The sequence below is a fragment of the Conger conger genome, chromosome 12 (assembly GCF_963514075.1).
Source record: "Conger conger chromosome 12, fConCon1.1, whole genome shotgun sequence".
NCBI lineage: Eukaryota > Metazoa > Chordata > Actinopteri > Anguilliformes > Congridae > Conger > Conger conger.
Window position 1 is genome coordinate 35,268,186 of NC_083771.1, and position 26,826 is coordinate 35,295,011.

Here is a 26,826-nt window from a genome sequence, read left to right on the forward strand (position 1 = left end):
AGACAAGGGGAAGATGGATTGTGGCTGTAGGGGTGTTCTGGGGGTGTTTTAGTTGAGGGGTCAGTAAGCCATGGCAAAAGGATGTGTCCGTGACCCACCTCCTGGACACCTCCTATGGAAAAGACTCAGGACACTCCCACAGTGCCCCCATTTGGACACTTGTGTCATTACACCCTACTCTTCTCCCCTGGGTTAATGGTGGACTTTTCGTGACAACTACATCATAATAAAACATAAGGATAAACTGTTTGGTATGGATGTGATCTGGTAAAATCAAGGAATCGGATGAGATACATTTCATACCAAATGGAGTTCAATAAACCATAGTTTTAGTAACTCAAGGGAAAACCTACATGTCCTCTCTGGTAATCATCTCAACAACCCCCAAGGGTGGGGGTCTTCAGGTTAATTTATGGCACTGCCGCCTGGTTCAAACGTATGATTTGGCATAAAAGCAAGGGAGACAGACCAATCTGGGAAGATCGCATTCGACTTCCCACACTGCATGTCCTGAGTATGTATAGGGGAAGATCAACTTCCCACACTGTGTATACTCTGTGTTTGTGTGTAGCCAAAGCGGGCTAGGTATGATTATTTACTCTGTCTCTATTCTTAATTTGTGTATTGGTATTCTATAGTTAATAACCTACCTGTCTGCGAATAAATTATTTTATTTGTAACTTGCGTGATCTCCATGACTCCAATTCATCTTGTACCTTTTCAGCCTAAATTATGACTGAATACTCAGGGGGACAATATTGACCAAAGACCAACTGATCAGTAGCTTGGTACTTTAGTGGTGTTTCCAAGCTGGGAAAGGCAGCCAAGTTCGGCCCATAAAAAGGATTGGTGGTGCATGGCTCTTGTAATTTGATGCAAAGGGAACCCATGGGCGTTTCTACGCCGGTTCCTGTCAAGTTAGCTCTAAGGAGCCCTCTAAATGCACGCCGACCTGGGCTCGCAACTATCATGTCAAATATAGTGCATCTATTGTGTTGGCTAGACCCTCAGCCTCTGAGTTCTCCGCCAAACTGAGATTCAGCAATAATGCTAATCCCGGGAGCATATATTGAGTAATGGTGGCGCAGATAAGAGTCAAGTGTAATCACTCCCGAGGTTTGCGTATGTTTCAAAACCAAATTTCTGAATTATATCTTAAATGGAGTCAGATAACAAAGGTGGATGTATTGGCCCTATTGCGGAGATTCTTGGTCAGCCCGGACCAGTATAGAGCGGAAGGCAGAGTGGTACTACTGTCTTTGTAACGTGGTTTATTCATTGGCTGATCTAGACTCTCTGCATAGCGGCCATTATTATTTAACCCTACTAATATTCTTCCAGCAACACCAGAAGGACAAGCATGCAAATGCCTTCGGCCCCCGCTAAATTCCATTGTTGGGTTAGCATGGGGTTTTACTCGCATCTTGTTTGGCAACATTTTTGATTGCCTATAATAGACGAATGCTTTTGTCTTTGACTTAGGATCTCGCAAGATGCAATCACACACAAGAATTACTTTTTAAGGCAAACACATCAACAGTTATGGGGCGAAACATTTTGCACATTGTTTTTTTTTGGTTTTGTTTTCACTTCCCCGGTAGTCAAATGACTCACATTTTTTTGCTTCTCGTCTGGGAGGGGTATTGAGTTTACATACCAATTTGGTGTCGATACATCAAAGCGTTGCTGAAATATGAGCTCACTTCCTGTTTGGTGACTTTGTCACCGATTTCGGTTGCCTGTGACAGACAAACCCTTTTCGAAAACCTAAAATCTAATTTGAGTCTTGGTCTGAACATCATCTGTGCCAAATTTGGTTAAGATTGGATAAAACTTGCCTGTGAACATTTTTTAAACTTTTTCAAAAAATCTAATATGGCGGAAATTGATGTCAATTCACCAGCTAGGGGCTGCCATAGCCACCCTAGCCAGAAGAAAAAGATGATGATGGTAATGAAAAGGTAGAAACAAAATGTGTGCCAATGCAGCTTTGCTGCTTGGCCCCCAATAAACACTGTGAAAGTAGAGATCCAACATTATTGTTCCCAAACAATGAATTTATGCATCATTTAGCCCATTCCACTCTGACTCTGGCCTGTCTGATAATTCTGAACATTTTCCTTTGCTTTTTTTGTGCATGGCTGGAACTGTTGGAAATAAACATTCTACTGAGTATGTGAAGACTAATTTGTATTTGGGTAATAGCCTAAATTGAAATCTCAAGTTGTTGTTCTATTTTCCATGTTAAACTACAGTAGATCAGGTCAGATTTGTTAGTTTTTTTTGTGTTTCAGATTAAACGTATAGTATACTGTATATTGGTATAATGTAGTCACTGTATTCCTATAAAACCGTTCTATTCATAGTCAGTTCTTGGTGAAAAATGCCATTCTATTCTTCTCCTTAGGCCTACAAGCTGCTACTTAATAAATGTTGATAACATTCATGTAATTTACATAATTGCAAAGACAAATTTGTAAACAAAAAAAGGATTTACATTCATGCAACTTCTGTTTGTCCAAATCTGTCATAAAGCTATTATGGACATCTGGCCGTATATTACCATGCATAGTGCTGCATAATCTATATGGAACAAAATTGATAAATGAAGGATATGAAAGCTAGTGGGTGTGAAATTGGAATTGTGCAAGTGTGAACATGTCTGTACCAAGCTTGGAGTTCCTATGTTTCTATGTCAACTGATACTCTTACGGAACAGTCCTTTGTTTCTGTTTTATTGCACGGCATTGTCCACAGGTTTTAATGGTTGGTTGTGACATGGTATCCAGGGGCCAGTGTTTATTTTTAAAGTGTTATTTTGCTGTATCCAAGATATGAACAAGTGTGACTGTAAATAGCAGCAGAGCAACTTTCAACAGCGCACTTTCATTCATTCATGTCAGGCACTCGTGTTCATGTAAGCAGTGACAGATACAAAGATAAACACACAGGCTTGGTGTTCTTCACTTGACTGCGCAGTGAAACGGTTAATTTTTAATAATATATACAGTGCATCCGGAAAGTATTCACAGCGCTTCACTTTTCCCACATTTTGTTACGTTACAGCCTTATTCCAAAATTGAATAAATTCATTTTTTTCCTCAAAATTCTACACAAGTTTTTTTGAAATTTTCGCATTAAAAATAAAAAACTAAGAAATCACATGTACATAAGTATTCACAGCCTTTGCTCAATACTTTGTTGATGCACCTTTGGCAGCAATTACAGCCTCAAGTCTTTTTGAATAAGATGCCACAAGCTTGGCACACCTATCTTTGGGCAGTTTCGCCCATTCCTCTTTGCAGCACCTCTCAAGCTCCATCAGGTTGGATGGGGAGCGTCAGTGCACAGCCATTTTCAGATCTCTCCAGAGATGTTCAATCGGATTCAAGGCTGGGCTCTGGCTGGGTCACTGAAGGACATTCACAGAGTTGTCCTGAAGCCACTCCTTTGATATCTTGGCTGTGTGCTTAGGGTCGTTGTCCTGCTGAAAGATGAACCGTCGCCCCAGGTCAAGAGCGCTCTGGAGCAGGTTTTCATCCGGGATGTCTCTGTACATTGCTGCATTCATCTTTCCCTCAATCCTGACTAGTCTCCCAGTTCCTGCCGCTGAAAAACATCCCCACAGCATGATGCTGCCACCTTCATGCTTCACTGTAGGGATGGTATTGGCCAGGTGATGAGCGGTGCCTGGTTTCCTCCAAACATGATGCCTGGCATTCACGCCAAAGAGTTCAATCTTTGTCTCATCAGACCAGAGAATTTTGTTTCTCATGGTCTGAGAGTCCTTCAGGTGCCTTTTGGCAAACTCTAGGCGGGCTGCCATGTGCCTTTTACTAAGGAGTGGCTTCCGTCTGGCCACTCTACCATACAGGCCTGATTGGTGGATTGCTGCAGAGATGGTTGTCCTTCTGGAAGGTTCTCCTCTCTCCACAGAGCAACGCTGGAGCTCTGACAGAGTGACCATCGGGTTCTTGGTCATCTCCCTGACTAAGGCCTTTCTCCCCCAATTGCTCAGTTTAGACGGGCAGCCAGCTCTAGGAAGAGTCCTGGTGGTTCCAAACTTCTTCCATTTACGGATGATGGAGGCTATTGTGCTCATTGGGACCTTTAAAGCAGCAGAAATTTTTCTGTACCCTTCCCCAGATTTGTGCCTCGAGACAATCTTGTCTTGGAGGTCTACAGACAGTTCCTTTTACTTCATGCTTGGTTTGTGCTCCGACATGCACTGTCAACTGTGGGGCCTTATATAGACAGGTGTGTTTCCAAATCATGTCCAATCAACTGAATTTTCCACAGGTGGACTCCAATTAAGCTGTAGAAACATCTCAAGGTTGATCAGTGGAAACAGGATGCACCTGAGCTCAATTTTGAGCTTCATGGCAAAGGCTGTGAATACTTATGTACATGCGATTTCTCAGTTTTTTATTTTTAATAAATTTGCAAAAATTTCAAAAACACTTCTTTCATGTTGTCATTATGGCTTGTTGTGTGTAGAATGTTGAGGAAAAAAATGAATTTAATCAATTTTGGAATAAGACATAACAAAATGTGGAAAAAGTGAAGCGCTGTGAATACTTTCCGGATGCACTGTATATATTCCATCCATCCATCCATTATCTTAACCCGCTTATCCTGAACAGGGTCGCAGGGGGGCTGGAGCCTATCCCAGCATACATTGGGCGAAAGGCAGGAATACACCCTGGACAGGTCGCCAGTCCATCGCAGGGCACACACACCATTCACTCACGCACTCATACACTCATACACTCATACATATGGGCAATTTAGACTCTCCAATCAGCCTAACCTGCATGTCTTTTGACTGTGGGAGGAAACCGGAGTACCCGGAGGAAACCCACGCAGACACGGGGAGAACATGCAAACTCCGCACAGAGAGGCCCCCGGCCGACGGGGATTCGAACCCAGGACCTCCTTGCTGTGAGGCGGCAGTGCTAACCACTGCACCATCCGTGCCGCCCACTGTATATATTATTTCATTTAATCAAAAACATTATAAATATATTCACTGTCCAACTGTACAGCACAAGCACAATGCATTATGTAGGACTTAGGAGGGGGAAAGAATGTGTGAGTGTATACACAGACATGCTGGCTATTATGTGCCTCATATTCTGGACCAGTACCAAAGCTCTGCTTAATCCCTTGTGATTCCTATGGAGATGGTGGTATGGACAGCTCTCTTTCATGGGTTGATGCGCTGAGCTGTGACTTCGGTCTTGATGAGAAGGCATCTGTTGTGTGGTGAGCTTAGTACTTGATAGGCTTTGCCTGTTCAGAGTAGGCCTTTGAAAAAAATACTCTGCAAAATCTAATTGTATGTTTTAACTACTGATTTCTGATTGGCAGATCCCTTCCTGCATTGTTGGACAAAATGAGCTTGACAAAATGCATGGTGATCAGGTGACAAAGGATCTTTCATTTGGGTGTGGTGATCACTAGACTGCCCGTTTTTCTATTGTCTGTTATAAATTATGCAATATAATCAGGTTCAAATGAAACAGATAAACAGTAAATACAATTGCATAGGGTAAAGTGAATTAAATGTTTCCTTGCAAAACTAATTCATGTCTATTTACTGTGACCTGAGAATGTTCCTTGCAATTTTGAGGATACACACAGGTGTAACTGAAATAAACAGGGTCGATAAATGTTCTCTAAAAATTATTTTCTTGTATATAGTGTGATCAATGATGTTTGGGACAAAGACCCATAATTTATTTATTTTCCTCTGTACTCTACAGTTTTTGTAATACATTTGTAATAAAAACAAATCACATGTGGTTAAAGTGCACATTGTCTGATTTTTATGCATTTAGGTTTCACCTTGTAGAAATTATGGCAGTGTTTATACGTAATTCCCCCATTTCAGGGCACAATAACATTTGGGACACAGAAAAGTTATGTAAATGAATGTAGTCATGTTTAGTATTTTGTTGCATATCCTTTGCATGCTATGACTTATTGATCTCTGTGACCTATCAACATCATCAGAGTCTGGATATCTTATTTTCAGGTTGTCCTACAAGCAATACTAAAACTCTTTGCATTTGAATGGATCTCTATGGGAATTGAGGGGTGGGACTAGATTCAGCTGTAAATTACACCAAAACAGTATAGAACACATTTGTTGGCTAAATGGCTTTACATCATCAAGGGTCCAAGGTATCAAATGAGCCTCAAACCACCGTGCTGCTGCCAGATATGCAGTAGGTACGAAAATAATTGTTTCTTCTGACAAATTTTTGTGTTGAAAAAAAATATTCAGGAGAAACAATTATTTTGTCCCAAACATTATGGAGACAAAATAATTGTATTTTGTCACTGTCTTTACTTGTACACTGTATTTACTGCAAATTTGTGTATTTTCATATGACTTTTCTTTTTTTTCTGTACTCACCGGGCACTTTATTAGGAACATTTTTACTTTATTACTCCCACTTATTCGTGTGGTTATCTTATCAGCCAATTGTGTGGCACCAGTGCAATGCATACAACCATGTAGATACGGGTCAGCGGCTTCAGCTAACGTTCATATCGATCATCACAATAGGGAAAAATGTGTTCTAAGTTCTGTGGAATGATTGTTGGTGGCAAACAAAAAAAGAATCCAGTGAGCAACAGAAATGCCTTGTTAATGAGAGACGTCAGAGGAGAATGGCCAGACTGGTCAAAGCTGACAGGAAGGTGATAGTAACGCAAATAACCACACATTACAACAGTGGTATGCAGAAGAGCATCTCTGAACACACAACGCCTCATAACTCTTAAGTGGATAGGCTACAGCAGTAGAAGTCTTCAAAAATAAGTGTAATATCCTGCCAAAAAGCCAAGTTTGGCCGGCTCACGTGGGGCAGCAATAATTGGCTCGCTGCTCCAGAGGGAGGGACTTGGCAGGGTTATTAGATTGCCGCACAATAAGCACCTCGGGTGCCTCGGAATCACGGCAACGGGCACAAGACGAGACGGCTTGAAGAAGGCGTGTTGCTCTCATTCGGGCCGCCGAGGGACGGGGTACGGGCGGTACATCTAATACGACTACCTCCAATTGAATCAGACGAGGTACAATTGGCTACCAAATTGGGAGAAAAATGGAAAAATCTGGAAAAAATTTATATATAAAAAAAAATAATAAGTCTAATACATACCTAATAGAGTGCTCAATGAGTGTATACAGTGGTGTGAAAAAGTGTTTGCCCCCTTCCTGATTTCTTATTTTTTTGCATGTTTGTCACACTTAAATCTTTCAGATCATCAAACAAATTTAAATATTAGTCAAAGACAACACAAGTAAACACAAAATGCAGTTTTTAAATGAAGGTTTTTATTATTAAGGGAGAAAAAAAATCCAAACCTACATGGCCCTGTGTGAAAAAGTGATTGCCCCCCCTGTTAAAACATAACTTAACTGTGGTTTATCAAACCTGAGTTCAATTTCTCTAGCCACACCCAGGCCTGATTACTGCCACACCTGTTCTCAATCAAGAAATCACTTAAATAGGACCTGCCTGACAAAGTGAAGTAGACCAAATGATCCTCAAAAGCTAGACATCATGCCGAGATCTAAAGAAATTCAGGAACAAATGAGAAAGAAAGTAATTGATATCTATCAGTCTGGAAAAGGTTATAAAGCCATTTCTAAAGCTTTGGCACTCCAGCGAACCACAGTGAGAGCCATTATCCACAAATGGCGAAAACATGGAACAGTGGTGAACCTTCCCAGGAGTGGCCGGCCGACCAAAATTACCCCAAGAGCGCAGCAATGACTCATCCAAAGGTCACAAAAGACCCCACAACAACATCCAAAGAACTGTAGGCCTCACTTGCCTCAGTTAAGGTCAGTGTTCATGACTCCACCATAAGAAAGAGACTGGGCAAAAATGGCCTGCATGGCAGAGTTCCAAGACGAAAACCACTGCTGAGCAAAAAGAACATTAAGGCTTGTCTCAATTTTGCCAGAAAACATCTTGATGTTCCCCAAGACTTTTGGGAAAATACTCTGTGGTCTGACGAGACAAAAGTTGAACTTTTTGGAAGGTTACATCTGGCGTAAAAGTATCACCACATTTCAGAAAAAGAACATCATACCAACAGTAAAATATGGTGGTAGTAGTGTGATGGTCTGGGGCTGTTTTGCTGCTTCAGAACCTGGAAGACTTGCTGTGATAAATGGAACCCTGAATTCTGCTGTCTACCAAAAAATCCTGAAGGCGAATGTCCGGCCATCTGTTTGTGACCTCAAGCTGAAACGAACTTGGGTTCTGCAGCAGGACAATGATCCAAAACACACCAGCAAGTCCACCTCTGAATGGCTGAAGAAAAACAAAATGAAGACTTTGGAGTGGCCTAGTCAAAGTCCTGACCTGAATCCTATTGAGATGCTGTGGCATGACCTTAAAAAGGCGGTTCATGCTCGAAAACCCTCCAATGTGGCTGAATTACAACAATTCTGCAAAGATGAGTGGGCCAAAATTCCTCCACAGCGCTGTAAGAGACTCATTGCAAGTTATCGCAAACGCTTGATTGCAGTTGTTGCTGCTAAGGGTGGCCCAACCAGTTATTAGGTTTAGGGGGCAATCACTTTTTCACACAGGGCCATGTAGGTTTGGATTTTTTTTCTCCCTTAATAATAAAAACCTTCATTTAAAAACTGCATTTTGTGTTTACTTGTGTTGTCTTTGACTAATATTTAAATTAGTTTGATGATCTGAAACATTTTAGTGTGACAAACATGCAAAAAAAAAAAGAAATCAGGAAGGGGGCAAACACTTTTTCACACCACTGTAACTGCTGCAGATCCTTAATGCTCTTCTGCGTACTTCTCAGAAATGGGTGTGACATTTCACAAAGAAGCATTCGCACCGTACAGACATTGTGCATTCTGCTACTGGTACCATAGCATTGTTTCTCAAGCACCTTCTCATGAACTCATGACTAAATCCAGCCATTACGTATTTCTTCTACATCATACATAGAGTCAAGGTCTCATTAATACAAATCCTACTGCCCAGCCAACTATAAAATTTTAATGATTGAAGAAATTATGCATTGTGCAACTCTGATGACAAGGGAAATGTCTAAAAATCTCTAAATGTGCGTACAATAATCATTATAGAAAATGTCTGGAAATCCTAATTTTTATAGAACAGCTTGACTTATTATCAAGCCTGCATTTACACTATAGTGTAATCTGTGATGGTGTGAGATCACGTTAAGTGCTAATATGAATGCAGTCCATTATTATGATGACAATTACAGGGTTAAACCTTATCCTGTATGCTGTACCTTAAATCATTCATTCAAACCTTTTAAGCCTTTAATTGATAATTCATGGGTGCAAATTACTTATTATGATTAAAGAGAATACACTGAGGGTAACTGAATGTGCCTAATTGCTTGTAAATACTATGTTTATACATATAATTACTTTAATATGAAGTGTTCTTCAACAGTCTCTCTGCTCCCAGAAAGGGAACTGTATTTTAGCTTGCTGTTATTTGATGGAATACTATGTACTCTTAAGTAATAAAATGTAATTGATTAACAATTATTCAATTTTGTAGAATTTTACTATTTTAAAAATATTATCCCTATAGTAAAATATTACTTATATGTACAGTAAATATTGCATTCATTTTTTGGTCTCAGATGTCATTGCAAAACACAATGATAGTCCAGGTAATAGACAGCTGCTATTTTTGCATTTTCAGCAAGTAGGATCTTCTGTTTTTCTCAGCTGCTGTAACAAATCTTAGACATTATGTTACATTTCAATACATATGAGTCACCATGGAGATGACAGAAGTCCATTTCCTCTCCATCCGTAAATTCACAGAAGAAGATCAGTATCATTAATTCAAGGGACTACAAACCCCTAGTGGGTGACTGTTGGGTTGGAACATTTGGTGTTACAAGGCTGATACTTCCACCTGACTGGAAGTGTGGGCTTGCTGCCAGGGACTATATTGGACAACTTTTATTGTACACTGACATTCTTCAGTCATGTTTTTTAAGATGTTTTCTAGGTGGGTGAAAACAATATATATGCTCTTAATAATATCAGATATCATACATTTCATTTGCACTAATGCGGTCCTAAGGGCTTGTGTTCATGATGTGATTTGCCTGCAAGTCTGGGAATAGTAGTATATATGAATATCGATTTGCATAGATGCATTAATGTCCAAGTAATGCTGTTAAATTAAAATGCATTCGGTTCGGCTAAAAGAAAGTAATCAGACTGACTTGACTGAAAAATCCATTATTAATCATCACACCCACTTTATTAACATTCCTGCTCAACCGCCTCATGTGTACGTCTGGAGGGATACAGGCAAGAGTGAACAAATGATAGCTAGGCTCCTAATGCTACAGAACCATCTGTGTGGTTTGAGTGGTTGAGGGGTAGTATGGACAAAAATTCTGCAATAGGTAAAAAAATTCAGCAGTGAAGTCCATTGAGAACAGAATGACCATGACTATATGCTTACAGCAAAGCTATGGCAGCAATTCAATCTGAAGTCACAGCCTAGCTGCTAGTAAAAATATATCCGGTTGTATAGTTGTCAGATCAGTGATTTACACTCTCGGCAAATAGGCAGCACCAATTTATCCAGTACAATTTTAATTTAAAAAAGGAGTTTAAGCCTTTAAGCGTAAACTGTGGGTCTAGTCAGTCTTTTTGCCTCATACTTTACATTCCATTCTATTTTCACTGAATTTGCCTTTTGGATTCATGGTAGCTTGAGTGTGGGGTAAAGCTTTTATAAGACTGCTGTTTATAAGACATCTGATCACCCACAGAGAGTAGTTTGGTGGGTGGGGGGTGGTGAATGCTGGTTCTAGATCAGCCAAGCTGCACTGTTCTATCAAGCATATAGAGCATGTATGGTATTGGTGTGTCAAAAACGATAGTTTAATAGAGTACATTCATCTTTTGCTCATACACAGATCCTAACCAGTAGATAATATTAAGCAAATTACTTTTTCTTGCTTTGAGTTCAAAAATCACTTCTTCACACAGTGCTAAAATTGAATGTGTGATAGAGAGTGTGAGTATCACTTTGTTGTATGTGAAATGCTTGTTTTGTATGAACAGCACAATACAATTTCTTGACAGAGATGCATATTGTGTTTTAAGATCCTCCATTATATTTTTAGTAAATGACTATGACCAGATATAACTTTTATTTAAAGGTTAAATATTTCAGTATAGTGGATCATTTAATCCTAAAAAAAATAATCCACATTTACAGGTATTGAGATATATTGTACCGTGGGCTCCAGAATTATTGGCACCCTTGATAAATATGCACAAAAAATACTGTAAACTAAAAAAGAATGCATTTATTGACCTGTGCTTTATTTTACAACATGAAAATGAGTGTGCTTTTCCAATGATTCAATGGAAACAAATCCATTATTTTGGATCCTGTGTAAAGCTCAGAAAATCTCCAGATTTTTCAGTGCTGGCATTTATTTAAGTAATCTTGGCAAAAACTACAGTTAATTACTTAGGGTGTAGATAGTAATTTATCAGGTGGGGCTATGGCATTAAAAGCACTCAGCAAAATTGGTCAAAAAATTGTTTGCAAGGAAAGCAGTATTTCTGGATATGTCAACATTGAAAAATGTATATGGCGCATTAGTTCATCTGTATGTATGTTTGTCTGCCTGTCTGCCTGTCTATCTCTATTTATCACAAAAAATATGTTTTAAGTGAAATGATTGCATTTTCTGAATGCCTCAAAGGACAGGAAATGGTATTGATCAGCCCTAATGCTAATATCACCCTGCTCTCCATCAAGGTATCAGAGATATGCGCTTTTGGAGGTGAACCATAAAGTTGTACAGTATGCATGAAATGGGCCAAAGTGATTAAGAAAAACTGTAAACAAAAACAAAATCTAGTCTTGCAAGCCCTTCCTTCCCAATTCTTATATGTGATTGGCATCTGCTGGCAAAAATTTACCGTGACTGTTTTTCTAGCTAACATGCCTAACGATGCATGATTTAAAGGTATAGCTAGTTAACATCATTATTTTACATTTCAACGATAATTCAACGATAATTCCACGATAATTTCTTCAGTCATATCTTAAGCAGATGCCTTTTTTCAATCAACACGGTATTTGCTTATTAAGTTCCATTTTTCTTGCGAGATTGCATGTTCTCTTATGTGGAATGATAAATTGTTATGATCCTGAGTTTTGTCTGTTAGTTTATTATTGTTATTCTTGTCATTTCTTATTTTTCATATCTTATCTGGTCTTCTTTTTATTTAGACATTACTATTCATTGCATTCGTCATTCCCCTGTTATGTCTGTGTCTCAATGTTTCCAAGTTAGAGTCATTCCCCTGTCTGTGTGCTGCACTATTCGGGTGGTTTCGGTAAATTCCGGGTTTCAACGATTCCTTCCCAGTCTCGCATTTCCATACTTTCTGCTTTCTCGCTAGTCCATGTTGTATAGCACTAAACTTACTAATAATGACTAACATACATAGTGTACAGTACTAATTATATTAACACACTTACTGTCTGTCTAACTAATTAACTAACAGTCACTAGTTTGGGGTAATATAGACTTAAGCACGTAACTAACATACTAACATATCTCCAGTTTCAATTCTGTCCTGTAACTCTGCCTCCCTGTTCTATCACTGATTACTTACTTAGTTTCAGCAAAGTGTTCACACCAGCCTCTCGCTATCAATACGTCTTCTATTCTATGTGCCTAATCCAGAGCCATATGTTTTACATGTTGGTCTATGTGTACCCAGTTCGTTTCCCCCTTGTTATTGTATTATTGCCCATTCATGTTCCTCACCTGTTGTTTAATTGTTTAACCCTCCTCACTCCCGTGCCCCGCCTAGTCTGTCACTTCCCTTGTATTTAAACCTCAATCTCTGCCTTGTTCAGTGTCAGAACATTAGTCATATTTCAGTTGCCGAATTCTAGTAAACCTTCTTTATTTAGATTCTTGAAGACACCCCTTTGGCTTTTTTTCAGAGTTTGCCTGATTCCTTTGGATTGTTTGCCCATTGATTACTTGGTTTTGATATTGATTTTCTACTTTTGTCAACTTCGTTTTTGGATTTTTGACCCTTGCTTTGTTTACTGCTTTCCTTTTTGCATCTCGATTTGGCACTATGTCTTGTGACCTCTTGGCTTGTGACTTGGACAGTAATAAAGACAACATTTTTGGATATCCCTTGGTCTGCTTTTGCTCTTCGGAACCGTACATACCAGAAATATTCCACATCAACCAGTCAGTTAGCGAGCAAGGTATACATACTTTTAAAAGCCTAACTTTAGGCTGGCTAGGTAGTTAACTAGCTGGCATTAACACTGTTTTTCCGTGTAGCTAGAGAAAGCTGGCTAGCCTAGGGAACTGAATTTGTTAGTATTTATGACTAGGCTAATAAACTAGCTAGCTAAATTAGGTGGTGATTTGGCTTTAAGTTTTCTGTTTATGTATGCTGACCAAACTGGCTGCCCTTGCAATCGACACATTTTGAGTGCTTGTTTCCACTTTGGACAGACAGTGAAACTGGCTGCCGTTAAAAAAAAGTCTTTAATGCTTTATGCTAAGTTTTTAAGGGTATCCATGACACAGAGGTGACACAGAATGGCGCAAGGTAGCACCAGCAGAATCAGTAGTTAGCGAGCCCGTTGCCATTGTAGTAGACCTGAGATTGGTTTTGAAACGGGTGATACATTGAGGTTCAAAATTAGCTGTTTTGAATGGAAGTGCCAACCAATGCATGCCCATGCAGATTATACCACGTTCACTATAACCTGCTCCCTATTCAAAGTGTTTTCAGTGAGCAGCACAGTCAGTGCATGAATGAGCCTCCTTATCCCAATATAATTTCCAATGGTCTAAAACCTTCAACATTTTTCTCTTTCTTGTACAGGGGAGCCACGTCGGTGGTGTTCCGATGCCGGCAGAAAGGAACTCAGAAGCCCTACGCGGTTAAAATGCTAAAGAAGACGGTAAGTCCAGGCTTTTTCCGTAACACTCCATTCAAATTTTACTTTATTTGAAAGCGTCATCTGCTGATAGAATTCTTTCATCTAAAATGATAAGTGCCTTCCTGCTGGGAATGATTACTGAGCTAAAAGGAAGTGAGTTACTGAAACTAATGCCTGTATTATAATAATAATAATAATAATAATAATAATAATAATAATAATACCTTCATTAGTGCTTTGTAGGGAACACAAATACAATTTACATGGTAAAACTTAATAGAACATAGAATAAATGATGCGGAGCAAGGGTTAAAAAAAACCCAAAAAAACAGAGGTCATACATTAAAAGCAAGTTTGAAAAGGTGGGTTTTAAGTGCTTTTTTGAATCTTGAATGTTTTTGGGGAGAGAGTTCCAGAGAGAGGGGGCAGCGATGGAAAAAGCTTGGTTACCCCAGGTCCGATGCTTGGTCTTTATGGAAGGGTTAAGGAGAATAGCATCAGCAGATCAAAGGTTATAGGTGGAATGCCTGTGGAATGCCCTCCCTGACTACCTGAGAGCACTACAGACCACTGATGCTTTTAAAAGAGGACTAAAAACCTACCTCTTTACCAAAGATTTTTCTTAGTTTTTACATTTTATACATGCCTTTGGCTGTTTTTACCCTGTAGCACTTTGAGATTTGGTCTCCAAATGTAAAGTACACTACAAATGAAATGCATTATTATTATTATTATTATTATTAGGTGGGGATGTGCCAGTGGAGGTTCTGAAGAACAGGTGTAATATGATATCTGGTATGGGAGTGTGAGCAAACAGGCAGCAGAGTTCTGGACATATAGTCAAGTTCTGTAAAGAATACTGTTGCAGAGTCTGTACAGGGTGGGATAAAAAATGATCCCGGGGTTATGGATTTGAGGGGGTGTGCAGACAGTGAAGCCATCAATAGCAAGGGAAAAATTGTCAGTGGATTGGGTGTGATGTTTTGGTCCAATAATAATGATTTCAGATTTATTACAGTTTTGTAGGAGGAAATTAGTTTGGATCCAAGGTTTGATTTTAGTGAGACATGTGGTTATGGTGGAGTGGGTAAGAGCAGTGAGTTTTGTAGAGCTGGGTGTCGTCTGCAAAGCAATCAAATTGGCCGTGGGAATGGATGAAAAAGGAAAGCATGTAGAGAATGAAGACGAGGGGACCAAGCACCGAACCTTGGGGAACACCATGAGAAATTGGGGCTGTGTGGGATCTGCAGTTATTGATAGAAAGGAAGTGGTGTCTGTCAGAGAGGTAGGATTTAAACCAGGAGAGGGTAGTGCCAGTGAATATAAGGGAGGATTTGAGGCGGGTGTGAAGGATGGAGTGATTAATCATGTTGAAGGCTGCACTAAGGTCAAGAAGAATAAGAATGTTAGGGGAGCCAGTGTCAGAAGAAAGGAGCAGGGGGGCTGTGCTGTGATGTCAATCTGGATTTAAATGGTTCGTAGAGATACTGATTTGAATGTAAATTATATTTTAATTGAGTAGCATTCCAGTATTTTAGATAGAAATGGGAGATTGGAAATGCGTCTCAAATTGCTTCAGGGTCAAGGCCTGGTTTCTTGAGAATGAGGGCAATAGCAGCGATTTTGAGAGTGGAGGGGACAGAGCCAGTAGACAGAGAGGAATTAATTACTGTAATGATCAGTGGACACAGTGTAGGGGGACAGGCTTTAACAAAAGTTGAGGGAATGGGATCCAGGGATCAGAGGTAGCAGTTTTCATGCCGGTCACCAATTTGGAGAGAACTGAACGAGAGATTGAGGAAAATTTGAGAATGACAGATTAGTTAAAGGGGGAGAGAAAAACTCAGGGTCAGAGAGGGTAGTGGTGTTGGAGGGCGTGTCCAGGTGAGTGTAGATTGTGTCTATTTTGTTTGAAAGAATGACAGAATGGAGTTGCATGTTTGCTTACGCGTTGTATGTATTTTCAAACATATTAAGTTATGGATGCGTAAATAAAGTACATGCATTTTCACGATAAAAGAAATTGAGAAATAAATACATTCGCAATATCCATTACTTGTGAATAACACCAAATACAATTAATACAAATACTGTATTTCATCAAAATGCAGCTCTTCTGAGAATGGTAATTTAGGAAGTGCAACAATCTACGATGTGCAGGTAGCCACTGCAGGTTATCATTGACAGAGGACTTCCTCTGGTACTCAAGTGCAGGAACAGGTAGTTCTCTGCTGAGGTGTGATGACATCTCTTTGTCTCTCCTGCTTTTGCATGTCAAATTCACTGTGCTAGGTGGTCCCTGGATTTTTCCAAGCACACTGCCGATTGTTACATTGTTAGAGTTGTGCACTCTAAAGTCTTATTTATAGTTCTGCGTTGAATTTTCCCAGAGCCTATGACGTGGTTCAACGTAGCCGTGTTCCCAGCTTAGCCTGACGTGCACGTCACGGCACAATGTTATCAACAAAATAATTAATTTTACACTGAAAGTGCATTTTATCTTTCTCTGAAAATGTTGTGGTTATGGTGTCCTTGATATTTTGAGGTAGTGTATTCCGCAGTAGAAGTGGATAAAAAAAGAATCTTTCTTGGTTTTCTGTTTATTCAGGTGAAAAGCCCCATTGGCATATCTTTTTCCAGGGGGCATTTTAATCAGTGAAATAGAACTGGAGCAGGGATGTCCAGTTTTATCCAAAAAGCGCTGGTGTGGGTGCCGTTTTTTGTTTTAGCCCAGTACTATGACACCTGATTCAACTAAATAACTAATCATATTCTTCAAGCAGGTACTCAATTCCTACTGGCCACAGTTCAAACTGCGTGACATTTGTCTGTGGTTAGTTGTCAGTGGAAGCATAGAGATCTGGTACCATTTCACAAAATAGGTAGATAACTATTTATTTTGGTTCATTTTGAAAGATAAGGCTGTGGATTGTCACAAGGTGGTAGTACTCTAAATACATCAACATGTGCTGCTCTTTGATTTATGTTCCACTAAGATCACATCTGTAGAGATTTGGGTAAAAAGGGTCAGCATTCATCACCCACTCATGCAGCTCCAAAGGGTGCCTATTCATATAAATCGCCTAGGCTTAGACTAAAGAGATCCAGGATGTTTTGACCCATTTGCAGTTTTGACCCATTTGCAACATATGCAATGCACTTCATAAAGCACTTCATAAGACTTATGTGACAACTTTCGAATATCTTTATTCACAGGTCTTATGTGCTGAGTTGAAGCAGCTACTCTATATAATATTATGTACTTTAAAGATTATTTATGACCAGAGCCCCTTAGTCATAGTGACCTACAATTTGTTCAAACAATACATTCATATAGCAGTATATTTTAATGAAGAAATTCAAGACAAGTACTTTGTTCAAGCACACAGTGGCTATAGGATTTGAACAACATGCTCTGAGTTACAAGCCCAGCAGACTTCACGGGCACTTTACAGAGTTTATACTTAAACATGTTATAAACATGTTATAAATGCAGTATGCCGTTTACACTTGGTCATTTCATGTGACTTGTATCTAGATAGTATCCGGATATGATGACTGTAAACACATGACATTTACACTTGGTAATCAGTTGCCTCTGCAGCCATATTGAAATCCGATTGCTCTTTTGCATGTAAATTGCAAAACCCAGACAACCCACTTCCTGTTTTGTTCCACATCTCGCAGAGCAAATATGGTAGCTGCTAGAGAAATAGGTTGTATGGCATATTTCAGTTTCTTAATGGAAAATGACATTTGCAGACATTGTATCCCGATTGCAGCCGTAGCATCTCCACTTTACAGATTTTATTTTACATGTGCCTAAAACGTTTGCACAGTACTGTACATAAATATCTTCCACCATGGTTGTCATACACAATAAATAAACTGGACCATTGGCTACGGAACATACCACCATAACCATCTTGCATTTTGTGGTTTGTGAGATCTGTAAAGGGAAATCCGATCCAGGGAAAAAGTTTGAGCAAACTTTGGAACGAGATGAAGAATTGATGCCCCCCAGGCAGCAGCCTGGATTTCCTGTAATTTTTTTGGGGGTGGGTGACTCACTCCATTGGGTGTGTGTGTGCTGCTGTTCTCTGAAGACGGCTCCATGCCAGTGAGAGTGCTATCACTATGAATAATGGCTCTAGTGCAGTCATCTAAAGAGCAGGGAAGGTTCTCTTGAACAGAACTCACGTACTGTGCAATGATGTCAAGAGTCAAGTGCTTATGGAAAGCTGGCATCCTTTTAAGCAGAGTGATTTCAGTGTAATGATATCATGTTTTTTTCTTCTTCCTTTTTTGGGTGGGGTGGGGGGATGGGATTGGTAAGCAGCACCCACAAAGCTTTTTCTTCCTTAGCAACTGGTTATGTTGCCACGTGTCCAATTTCCTTTTTTACTTTCTCCAGTAGAAGGGCTAAATGCTTTTTCCACATACCATGTGAATGGTCTAGTGTAGTGTTACATCTGTTAAAAAGTATAAATGTATTATTTGTATGTGTTGTCCATCCATTGTATTATTCCCCATGTCACATTTTTGATATTGATATTTTGATGTTTATGATATTTCTGCAACAATAGCTTGATTACAGTGGGCCTCATTTGTCAATATTTTCCGGAACCCACATGCAAATTTACGTGTGATCGGAACTGAACCATCCAATTCCGCAAGATTTATCAAACACACTCAGACAATAGCCTACATTCTCCCTGTCTGAGCCAGAAGGAGAAGAATTGCTAAATGTAAAAGTATCATGCTCTATGATGAACATGCAGTCTGTTCAATTCACATCAATGTGATTGAAGAACAAAATGGGAACTTAAAAGCTAGAGGAGAAAACATTCTTCCAGCTTGCTCCTGCACCACTGTGAGAATGAACTATTTAAGAAAATAACTGTTACATTCATGCATAGTCAGTGGTGCCCTGTCCCTGTGCACTCTCTCCCATTCTGTATGAATGTTCAGCCTGGTCAACCTATGGACAAGGAAGCAGGGTCTCAGGAAGATAAAATGAATATTTTTGTGTGCTCCAAGGCCAATAAGCTCCTCTTGATTTTCTTATAAAGCCATGGAGGCTTTTACATTTCTGCAACTCAATCACTGATTAGACATTTGACAGATGAATGACATTCTCTTATTAAATCCAAACTGAATTAGAAATGTATAGAACATAATTGATTTCACACTTGTAATTAGTGGGCAAGCTAGATGCATGATGAAATATAAAAAAATACTTAGAGGAGCAACCGCACTTGCATACAATACCACAAGACAAAAGACAAACAATACCACAGCACAGCTATACATTGGAATAGGCCATTGAAGCTCATAAGCACGTCAACTACATATTTTAAATACTTGCTGTTGACACAGTGTTTAATATAGTTCATATAGCATATGCACACAAATGCATTATGCACACACACAATGAAACCCTCTATAATTAAACGCAAGTATGTACATTTGACCATAGCCAATTAGAATTCATGCAGAATTAACTGCAAAAAAATCTAAAAAATCGATTTTATGGGGATCTATTATATGCAAGTTAGGACAGACAAGTTGACAATAATCAATTCAACGATTTACATCACATAGAGACAAAAATATGATAATAGAATGCATGCACACGCACATACACATGAACACACAGCTCTTACCATTTTGTTGATATATGCAATGATGTAATGCAGAAACGATTTTATATTTACAGCTGATACAATCTCTGAAACAAAGCTAAAAGTATGATATTATGCAGATAAACAAGATTGTCAAGTAGAATTAGAGGATTCTCAGTTGCACAGGTATTCCACCCTGTTGCTATGGCAACACATACAGTTCAGGTATAATTTGAAAAGGTCACAAAATTGTGTTACGGTGCCTGTGTAATCAGTAGTCTAACTTCACTGAAGAGTAAATGCATCTACAGTATATCTGTAAATAGAAACAAATCAAGTAAAAAGTATTAGATCAGGAGATGGTTTGGCTCATTGAGTTTCTCTTTGAGTATGGTACAACATATCAAGCAGAAATGGTATGTGCTTCAATGGTATAAAATTCCCAGTTCAGTGAGACAATGATTCCGAATACAGTAGCATGATTTAAAAAGAAGGTGAATGCCATTGAATCACCCTATCAAAAGTCTTGATTGTAATAGAGACCTTATCGTGAGCCTTCAAAGTTGCATTCCATAAACAACATCTCCAAACTTCTCTCCAATCTCTCCATCTCCAGCAAACACAGGTCAGCTGGGTGGTTCCACAAGACAATAAATCAGTAAAAAGTAAAAAAGAAATAAAAAAAAAGTATTATCCAGTTCAGGAATCCAGAATATGACCGTGGCTCATAATGCTGTTAGTCTTTCCCCCTGACAGTGTTAAGCAAGGGAAGATTCTATACCCCATGTTATCCCAGCTAATCATGAAAAAAGTTATTATTTGTGGTATTTGAGGTATATTGCCTCAGGCAGATTATTACTAAAGGCATTGCAGGTAATAATGCACCCTTAACAGAGCACTGTCACACTTGTTTCAGTGATATTATTTGGACTAAATGCTTAAATTATGTGTGTAGGCCTTTTTAAAATCACCGTCAGTGTTGCCGTTTCCTAAATATGGGGCAAAACCTCTGAGGGCAAACACGTCCAGAGACATCACATGTTTTCCAGAAGGTAACAGGCGCTCAAACTCAAACAAAATTTAAGAATTTAATCCAAATAATCTAAATTTAAACAAGTGTGACAGTGCTCCTTTAAATAAACACAAATAATAAGATGTTGTGATTAAGTGTGCCTAAACTGCCATTGTTTTTCCAGAATTATTCTATAATTTATACCTACATTCATTTCTTCATTTAAAAAGAGACAGAGCTACTTTCTGTGGAGTGCTCCAAGTCCAGAGTGGTGTCCTGGGACTTAAATACTGCAAAAACGGAACGTATATAACAGATGATCAAACTGTCCTACTAAATTCACGGCTTTGCATTGGGGAATGCAAAACAAGTGAACTGTTTTTCTCAGAAATAAAAGGGGCATATGTCCTTCTCACTCTTGTGATGATCGATGAACCATGAACATGGTTGAATTGTCAGCAGGCCCTAGCAGTGCATCAATGCCCTGTTTCTTGGAGTGTGTGAGTGAGACGCTGAACAGGCACAACACACTACAGGACCTCTTCTCTCTCCTACAGTCTATTACCTTTGTGTTCTTTCAGCTTCCTGCGTTACGAAACACAAGGAAGAAAATTTAGGTTGCATCTCAAAGCCCCCGCCCCCACAGCTGCTATGCTTTGCTCTGAAATAGCACACTATTGTTCTGTGGATATGTGGATACCCTGCATGCTGTGCTGCCATTGAAGGAAATGCAATTACATGCTCACTAACAGAATTTCACATCAGGATCATTTTGCTGCCAAAATGTAATAGGTCATTCATAATAAACATATTGAGCGGAGTAATTCTTTCAACTTGCAGCCTCTTACAAGACCACTGCGCTGACAATTTTTGCCAATATGATTACTTACTTTGTCTGCTCATTTCGGTAGGGAGGATGAGGCATTCACGTCTGGTCTCTCAAGGTCTGGCCTATACATGCACATTGATTTAATGTGTCAGTCAGCACTTGAGTTATATACTTTTGGATACTCTAATCCTACTCTTGGATACTCTAATCCTAATCAACCATAAGCCTTCTATGGGGTATTTCTTAAGTGGACTACTATTGGCGAGAAACTTTTGGCCTATTTCAAGCCAAAATTTTTAATATACTGTATATTCTGTAGTGTTAAGTTAATTTGATGATATTTATAGGACGGTTAAAAGTTTTTTCGCAATAATGCTTAACTTGATCAGATTTGACCACCTAATATTTATCTTGTAAATAATCGAATTATATTGTATTATTGAATTTGTCATCTGTCGATACTTTCCAGTTCAGAGAGTTTAATTTGATATACTATTGTATTATCTATGGAATATATCACCAGAGTACCCAAAGTGTTGATTTCTTTTGGGCAGGTTGACAAGAAGATTGTACGAACAGAGATTGGGGTTTTACTTCGGCTTTCCCATCCAAACATCGTAAGTATTTCACATATTTTTAATTCAGGTTTCTAATTTAACATTTATATCTCCAGCTGCACCATTGTACTTTCCATGTATTACTCCTTTTCTGTTATTGTTTCTCCATGGTTGTTTCTCACTGATTGATTTCTCATTCAGTGTTAGACAATACAGCAGCAACCACAAAGAGATATTCCACAAATCCCTTCGGATGAATTTGGTATTACTCTGTGATTTTAAATGCAGTATCACCTTTGAGTTATTTTTCTGTATTTTGGTTCAGACACATTCCATCTAATGTTATTCTCACAAGATGTCCTACATTGCACGATTCCGTTATACTGGCAGAGATTTGGCAACACTTGTATAGTAGTTAATGGATGTTGATTATAGGAGATGCTGTTCAAATGAAATCGCATAGATTCGTATGCCTGCTTTAGAGCAGAACCAGACTGGCTGATATTTCTACTGGTTGTTTACAGCAGACAGCTGAAGCACTTTATAACAAGGATGGACCCTCTATCCTAATTGAATGGCCTTGATTAATGAGTGGCTTTGTAATCTAAATTGGTAACCTCTTCTCTCTAAGAGCCACCATAAGGCCTGTGCAGCTGGTAGGATGTAAATAAGGAAGGAGAGAGCCTCTTTTGCTCTCAATATGCCATGCAGCGCTGGATCCCATAAACCAGAGGGCGGATCAGAGCTTTAATAAGCACTTTATTGCATAACTATATGACATATAAAGTGGTATGCAAAAGTTTGTTGCATGTTTGGTTGATGTTGTTAGTGAAACGTTGCTATCGTCTTCTGCAGGGAATAAACGTAAATATGGCATATTTCTGCAAACTGTTATGCACATAATTTTAAAATTGATTTTGAAACTGATCTGATAATGCAAGGATATTTGTGCATAATCTTCATTCATTCATTCATTCATTTATTTGGTGTTAATTTCTTTTTACCACAAGTTTGGTAAAGAACCAAGGCAAATAACAACAATACTGGTCTTCTTCTTTGCTTGCTCTGGCAGATTAAATTGAAAGAGATCTTTGAGACGCCAGCTGAAATCAGTCTGGTTTTGGAGCTGGTCACCGGGGGAGAGTTATTTGACAGGTCAGTCTGTTCGACCCTTTCTGGGGAAATACTACCCAAATGTCCATTCCTGTCCCCCACTGTACACATCATGGAACTTACAAAGCAGCACCTGACATCTTCAGAAGGGCACGGTGACTGAGAAAAGCAAATTAATGTTTTAAACACAAAGCAATGCTAATGCCAATGGGATTGAAAAAGGGAAAGGTGTGCATTTGGTGAGCAATGTCCAATTCCAGTGTCTATGTTTGCCGACTGCTTACTCTGTCCATAAATTAAGGAAGAAACTGTATGTTTTATTTGTGGGAGGTACTTGCATTATCTAGATTTCAGAAATGCATCCTGTAAATTAAGAAGCTGAACATCCACCTCCAGCTGATTATGCAAGCTGTCTTTACTGCCAGCCAACTTCTCAACTTCTCATGTGTCTAAAAAAATAAGTCTAATAAATACATAATAAAGTGCTCACTGAGGGTAGGACCCCTGGGACTCAAAGAACTGTAATAGATTTGTGAAATAAAATAAATTGTACGTGTATATTCAAGTCCTGCTGACATAATCTTACCTGCATTTCTGTGCAGTCTGACAGGCCTGCTGGTAGCCCTGACACTGTGCAGAGAGGAGAGAGAACTGTGTTATCATGAAAGCCTTGCTGCTTACACACCTGTGTTATGTATAGTGATGCACATCTTCTTTGGTGTTTTTAGATCATTTTTCTTGAAATGATGCCTCTGGTGTGAACCTAGATTTTGACTGTATTACTGAAATAATGTTAAGGTTTAGTGCTGGACAAAGACATGGATCATTTCATGATATTCCTAGACCTGTATTACGTGACATTCTTATTAAGCAGACATGAGGGGTGTACTGATAAAGGTGCATGGGGCAGGTGGAAAATGGACTAGATTATACTGATTATATTATCAGTGTTATCAGAATTTCAATAAAACATTGCCAAAACTTTTATCATGGACTTGTTTTAGTTTGAATAGGTGAACAGTGAACGATAAATACAATGTAGCTGATGCATTTTGCTGTTTGAGGGATTTATATCAAAGACTGAACAGCATAAACTCCACAAAAACTGTTAATTACCTACTGTTAAATGGCAACGAGCTGTTCGCACTTTACTGACACACCCTGAGCAGTGGCTCTCCCCCCACTTCTGCGATCAGGGTGTCCTGAAATTACCAGAGGCATCTGGATCAGGCTGAAAATACTAAATCAACAGCAGGCCAGCTCGCAGCACGCCCAGGCTGAGCCCAGGTTGTTTGAATTTGCAGGTGTGCACATTTGTTGTTTCAAATACAATGCAGAGGTCTGAGAAGCCTACATAATGACTTGGCTAGCTCCGTACATTCCATGTGCCTCCTTTTGTGCTCAGTTAGAGAAAATGTGTCGCATGGATGTGGAAGTCTTCAAAATAAATAGTTGAATTCATTTTTTGGTTTCTAGATTTTCTGAATGTTTAATTATTTACACATTGTACTGTATTTGAAAAACTTGACAAACTGGTTGTTATATTCACTTACCAATAACTCTATATTTTGTTGTAAGACTAAATTAATTTGCCGCCCATGATTTATTGTTGTCATTCAGGATTGTGGAGAAGGGCTACTACAGTGAACGTGACGCTGCAGACGCTGTCAAACAAATACTGGAAGCAGTGGCGGTGAGTCAATATTTCTCTTATTCTTTAGTGCTGAAAGGTGCTGGTTATTCCATACACTTGTCAATGCTCGTTGTGTATTCATTTCAGTGCAGCTGTGCTCTGTGCACTGCTGTGGTAAAATGTCATCTGATCAGGTAGATCTGACGACTAGCACAGCTGCCTTCTGTGCACTTTCTCCCAAGCAGAACCTGTTGTTGATTGAGGTCAAAAGAGGATCAAGATGGTAATGTAGGTATTGGTGGAAGTGGATTAGGGACTCTTATTTCTTTCTCTTGATAGTACACATTCATTTTTTTGTAACATTTTACTTTTGGACAGATAATCGCAGATATCAAGCCATTATGGTAACAATAATTGTACATTAGACTACTAGTGACCGGAACCTAATTATAGCTCATCCAGAATGTACACCTGCCCCTGGAATCATACCTCTGGTGGGAAGCGGTTGAATTATGTGCAGAATGGAACAGAAATGGAAATAATGGGTCAGAAAGAGTTGACATTGTAAGACAACCTTTCCTGACATTGATGGAGATTGACAGAGTGGAATTCAGGTCAATGGGGACCATTTAGACAGCCTACCTCAGATAACAGCTCCTTCATTGGAAACCTCCAGTGTTAGCCTTATAAGTGGATCACAGAGGGTGTGGGAGAGAAACGGTGCTGGGTATTGTGAGTCTAATAGAGGCTACTCATTTGAATTAATGTATGCATATTTCATCAGACTTGCAGGACTGCTGATACATTCTTGCTTTATCAGTTTATTGACATATGAAATGTGTTACTCCCTAAACTCTAAAGTCTTGCTGTCCTTGTCTGAAAACATTGGAATAGTGTGATGGTTTATTTTACTGCCAATGATTGATGCATCATTTAGTCTGAAATAGTCCATGAAAACCTATATATAGTGTCCTATCAAATATTAACAGTGCATTCGTTCAGGCTGGCAATATGAATTACCTTTAAAGAGGTCAATGTGCTGAGAAAGGCTTTTCGCATGAACAGGGTGGGTAATGACGCTGTCCGTTTGTAATACTTCACCATTTTTATGATACTTCTACATCATGATGATAGACACTAAAATAAATTCAAGATAATCAATCGTCTATGCTCTAATTATATATACTGTCAAATTATTAAAACCATTCAAATAGTTTGGCACAGTGACAATGTATCTCAAGTTAAATGCAAAAGACAGTGACGCCATTTTTGTAGTTTTGCCTGTCCTCCAGCATGGAGTACGGTTTCACTTCCTCTTCCACTTTTGGTAGGGTTATGGATTTTACTCTGTGAACTTATCCGGCAATCTCAGTTAGTCCTGCTCTGTGATTTACCCCCAGATAGCGCCGTCCTGGACATATAGCAGCACTAAAATGTTATCGTATATTTTTTCAGAATACTTTATGGGACACGATTAATGTCAACAAATAAAACAGTAGAAGTAACATTATTGTAGCCAAGCAACACACGCTGCTTAGCAACATTTGCATGACATAATGTATGAATGTGAGCGTGCATTGTCTAGGCTGGACGCTACTGCGCCTACTCGTATTTCTAGATGGTGCAAAAAGCGTAAATATTGAACACAACGCTGGACCTAGCTGCGACCAACTTAACAGTTAAGACCACCATTTTTATGTCCAGCTGGTTCAACCAGCCCCAGTACATTTTTGTTCTAAACGTGCCTTGAGTTGAGAGGTGTTTTATGAAAAAATTCAGTCACACTCACCGCTGTCACTGTGACATTCACCGTTTGATACTGAGGGCACAGCAAGTGATGTGGAGTTTGGTTTTGCTTTTCAGCACTTCTGCCACCAATATCAGCATACTATTTTTAGAGGCAAGAAGGCTTTGCAGTTATAAGCAAGAGGAGGGGGGAAGAGGCTGAGATAGCTGCACGTGTGGCCTGGGATGCCTGGCTCAGGGCAATGAGGCTCTCCTATTGTAATGTCACTTCACAGCCCTCAACAGTGTGTCAGTTTTCCTTTCATTTGCCCTTGT

General features: G+C 39.2%; 1 protein-coding gene across 1 annotated transcript in view; it reads left to right on the forward strand.

The window, feature by feature from the left end:
- Nucleotides 1–26,826, forward strand: part of camk4 (calcium/calmodulin-dependent protein kinase IV) — a 54,857-nt gene that overhangs the window by 14,939 nt on the left and 13,092 nt on the right. The window contains exons 2-5 of the mRNA XM_061215635.1: nt 13,940–14,018; nt 22,017–22,079; nt 23,092–23,174; nt 24,753–24,825. Coding sequence (XP_061071619.1) covers nt 13,940–14,018; nt 22,017–22,079; nt 23,092–23,174; nt 24,753–24,825 — 298 coding nt within the window. The remainder of the gene's footprint in view (nt 1–13,939; nt 14,019–22,016; nt 22,080–23,091; nt 23,175–24,752; nt 24,826–26,826) is intronic.